We start from the raw sequence: 3416 nt of genomic DNA, 5'->3' as shown, positions 1-3416 counted from the left end.
CCGTACTTTTGCCACTTAGAGGGTTGAAATCTGAGCTGGGAAAAGGCTCTCAGCAAACCTCTCCAACCTCTAAAGTCAAATTCTGACCAGGTGCCTGTGAGAGAGAGCCCAGAGGTGACAATGGAAATAAATGCCTGTCACTGTCACCAGCCCTGTTGACATAGGCTGCAGTGCCAAGTCGGCAAACAGTGTGTCCGGAAGCCTCCCTAGATGGCTTTGAGAACTCCCCCAGGAAGAGACCCCCCACCAGCTTCTTTCCTGTCTCTCTGGTGGCCTGTGGCTCCTTCCTTCTGGACAGGGGCCCAAGGGGCTCCAGGTGCATATAAGGAGAGGGCAAAGAGGTTCAGGCACAAGATACCCAAGGCAAATTCTCTCAGCCAGGTAAGGTGCGTGGCTTCCAGGGGTGGGCATGGCAGAATGCAGCTGGTTCCCTGTCTAGAACTTGGGTGGTCTTTGCTCTTTCCCTTAGACTTTCAGATGTTCCAGCTGGAGGTCATGCTGCCCTTACTGATTCTTGCCTTCTTGGGGACCCCTGCCATTTTGGCACAAAGTAAGTCAAGTCTAAAGTCTGCCTCTCTCTCTAGTGGCCACCTCATCTCTCTCAACCCAGGAGACATGGGGGCTACTCCCAGCCTTTGCCACAGACTAAATATTGTTACAGGACCATCCTTCCTAGCTTCAAGGGTGGGAAGACATCCTTCACATGGCTGAGTGGTTTTTCTCCCTTTGGGGTGTTTATCCACACAGGTTATCATGGTAACGAAATTGGAAAACATTCCTGCATTAGTGCACCCGAAGGAAAAAATGTAACAGCAATTCGGATATTTATTAGAAGTAACGTGATTGTAAGGTAAGTAGGATCGGGTCATGGCCCCTCCCACCGGGTCTCAATTCTTCCAGTGGCTTCAGGAACACATGCGGATGGTCCACTTCTATTCTCCCCACGGAGTCCCCATCTGGCTTCTAATGGCTTTTTAAAGTCATTTGACTAACACAGTCACAGAGCTACCAGCCAAACCTTCGGCTTGTCCCTGTCTCCAGTCACCTCTCCTGCACACAGGGCTATCCTGACAGACTCCATTTGTAAATTCCTACTGTTGCCTCTTGGGTTGATTAAAGAAGGTTGGCGATGCTTCTTCTTACTGAAGTCAACCAAGAAAGGCCCCTTAGGCCCCAAACTTGAAAGCAAAATCTATTCTGTCAGGTTAGAGTCTAAAGAGGCGAGGGTCAGAGTGAATCTCCAATGGGACATTAGAAGGCACCTACTGTGGACCTGCTGCTTACAAGTGGCCCAGCTTGGCCAGGGTCAGTGCCCCATGACAGTAGCTGCTTCTTTTGAAGGTCTCAGTGAGCAGCTTCCCAAGGTCTTCTCTGCTTGCGATGTCCACTGTGTGCATGAGGGAACTGAGCCCTCTCGTACTGAGTAGTGAGCTTCAGATCACAGTGTTTGGGAGTGGCGTTTTCTTTTTTTTTTTAGTATGTCTCAAGAAGCCAAAAGAGAGGGGGGAAGGGTACCAAGCACCCGGGAAGGCGGGTCATGCACTGTCTCGATGAATATTCAAAACTTTTCCTCTTTCCTAGAATTCAGCTTAAATTTGGCGAAGAATGGGGTAAAGAATATGGCGCTCCTGGAGGGAGAGAGTTGGAATTCAAGCTGAATGATGACGAGAAAGTCATGGGGATTTACACCACATCGTCTACATTTGTAAATCAAATAATCTTTATTACTGACCAGCCTCGGGAGGTAATGGCTGGGAGCTTCAGGGGCAGAGACAGTCACTCTAGCTACCCTGAAAAGCCCACCTATATGTTCAGGGGCGTTTGTGTCTATTACGGGCCAGGCGGGATAAGGGGCATTAAGTTTTTGTGGGGAACTGAAAACAGTTCATGTTCATGGTAAGGCGTGTGGCCACACAGACAAGCGGTGTGTGTCAGGTACTTCCGAACTGAACCCACTAATAAACACAACATCTGCATGAACTGTGACTCCAAGTGGCATCCTTGGGTCTGAGAGGGTTCTGTGATCCGAAATGAAGGGTGGGTAGAAGCAGATCTGGCAAGGATTTGGGGCCTGCCTACAAAGACCCTAAGCTACAATCTCTGTGTGTCAGCTCAGAGACCACCACTGTGCACTGTGCTCCCCACTGTGCTCCCCACCAGGGGCACACCCGGTTCTCATCTGCTGACCCTGCATCGCTCCAGATGTCTCTGGCTGTGCAAGCCGTTACACATCTGCCAACAGCTTGTTCTCACCAGGCTCTTCTTTGCACGAGGGGATCAAAAAAGGGGGGACCCAGAGGGATTACAGAGATGGCTCAGTGGATAAAATGTTTGCTATTCAAGAAGGAGAAACTAAGTTTGGGTCCCCAGAACCTGCACAAAATCTGGTGCAAGTCTGTAACCACAGCACTGGGAGAAGGGAGGAGGGGTGGACACTGGATGCTCCTCAGTGCGCCGACATGCTAGTCAAGCCAAAGCTGCAAGCTCTAGCTTCAAGAAAGAGATCCCGCTTTACAAAATAACTAATAGAATCCCCCCCCCCAGACACCCAAGGTCAGTCTCTGCCTTCCACATGTATGTCTACATATATAAGTGTATGACTTCTCTAACATTCATGCACACACACATACAAACATATACAATGCACATACACAACACAGACACACAGACACAAAAAGGGGTCAGCAGTTCAGCAGATGGACTGTTTGCCAAAAGGGGTCAATGCAGAAGCTCATGGTGACTGCTGAAGTGCCTGCATCCTGGGCGTACGTGCAGACAGAGGTGTGGAAGCATCTCCAAGGGGTGAGGCAGATTGAGAGAGCTTCAGAGACTCTTCCTGGAGGCAATGGGATCTGAGCTTCGCTTTCAGAGAGGAGGGGGGATCAGCCAAGAAGATGCCAGGAGAAGGGAGCTTCAGGTCCAGGCTCAGGCTTCTCTCTCTTCTTCTTCTCTCATATTCTCACAGTCCCACTCGAACAATGAAAGCTTGGCTGGGTGTGGTGGCACATGCCTTTAATTCCAGAGCCTGGGAAGCAGAGACAGGAGAATTTCTGTGAGTTCAAGGCCAACCTGGTCTTTACAGCAATTTCCAGGACAATCAGGACTACATAGAGAGACCCCTCCCAATGAGGAAACTGAGGCAGAGAGGGCAAAGGAATTTGTCCTGGGTCACACAGCAGCAGCACCACTGAAGTTCAGCTGGGAAGTGTGAACCATGACCCCAAACTAAGGCAAAGGTTTCACAAGTAGGTTGGAGGGACAGCTCAGCTGGTAGAGAGCCTGCTAGCATCTATGAAGCCTGGGTTCTGTCCCTAATAGCACAGAAAGTCAGGGGTGACGGTTTGTGTCCATAATCCCACTTAGGAGGTGGAGCCAAGAAGAGCACAGAAAATGTTCAAGGCTATCCTCTGTTACAT

The 3416-nt window shown here is 50.0% G+C and overlaps 1 protein-coding gene across 2 annotated transcripts; it reads left to right on the top strand.

Annotated features, from left to right (window-relative positions):
• The first annotated feature begins 293 nt into the window (after window positions 1–293).
• Window positions 294–1980, top strand: LOC117711910 (prostatic spermine-binding protein-like). Of its 2 annotated transcripts, none has more exons than XM_034507849.2 (4): window positions 294–381; window positions 470–550; window positions 748–850; window positions 1582–1980. In XM_034507849.2, the coding sequence occupies exons 2-4, from the start codon at window positions 478–480 to the stop codon at window positions 1898–1900; spliced, it is 495 nt and encodes a 164-aa protein (XP_034363740.1). In that variant the 5' UTR covers window positions 294–381; window positions 470–477; the 3' UTR covers window positions 1901–1980. The 2 variants fall into 2 exon arrangements, with proteins under 2 accessions (XP_034363740.1, XP_076793356.1); XM_076937241.1 differs by having other exon boundaries at window positions 358–386.
• The last annotated feature ends 1436 nt before the right edge of the window (window positions 1981–3416 follow it).

The sequence above is a fragment of the Arvicanthis niloticus genome, chromosome 6 (assembly GCF_011762505.2).
Source record: "Arvicanthis niloticus isolate mArvNil1 chromosome 6, mArvNil1.pat.X, whole genome shotgun sequence".
Classification (NCBI taxonomy): Eukaryota; Metazoa; Chordata; class Mammalia; order Rodentia; family Muridae; genus Arvicanthis; species Arvicanthis niloticus.
This window is presented reverse-complemented; position numbering and strand designations above follow the sequence as displayed.

Excerpts from the sequence above, each read along its gene's own strand:
- LOC117711910 (XM_034507849.2), top strand. The coding sequence starts at position 478 with ATGTTCCAGCTGGAGGTCATGCTGCCCTTACTGATTCTTGCCTTCTTG. Across the intron at positions 551-747 it reads CCCTGCCATTTTGGCACAAA|GTTATCATGGTAACGAAATT; the intron begins GTAAGTCAAGTC and ends TTATCCACACAG. Across the intron at positions 851-1,581 it reads AGAAGTAACGTGATTGTAAG|AATTCAGCTTAAATTTGGCG; the intron begins GTAAGTAGGATC and ends CCTCTTTCCTAG.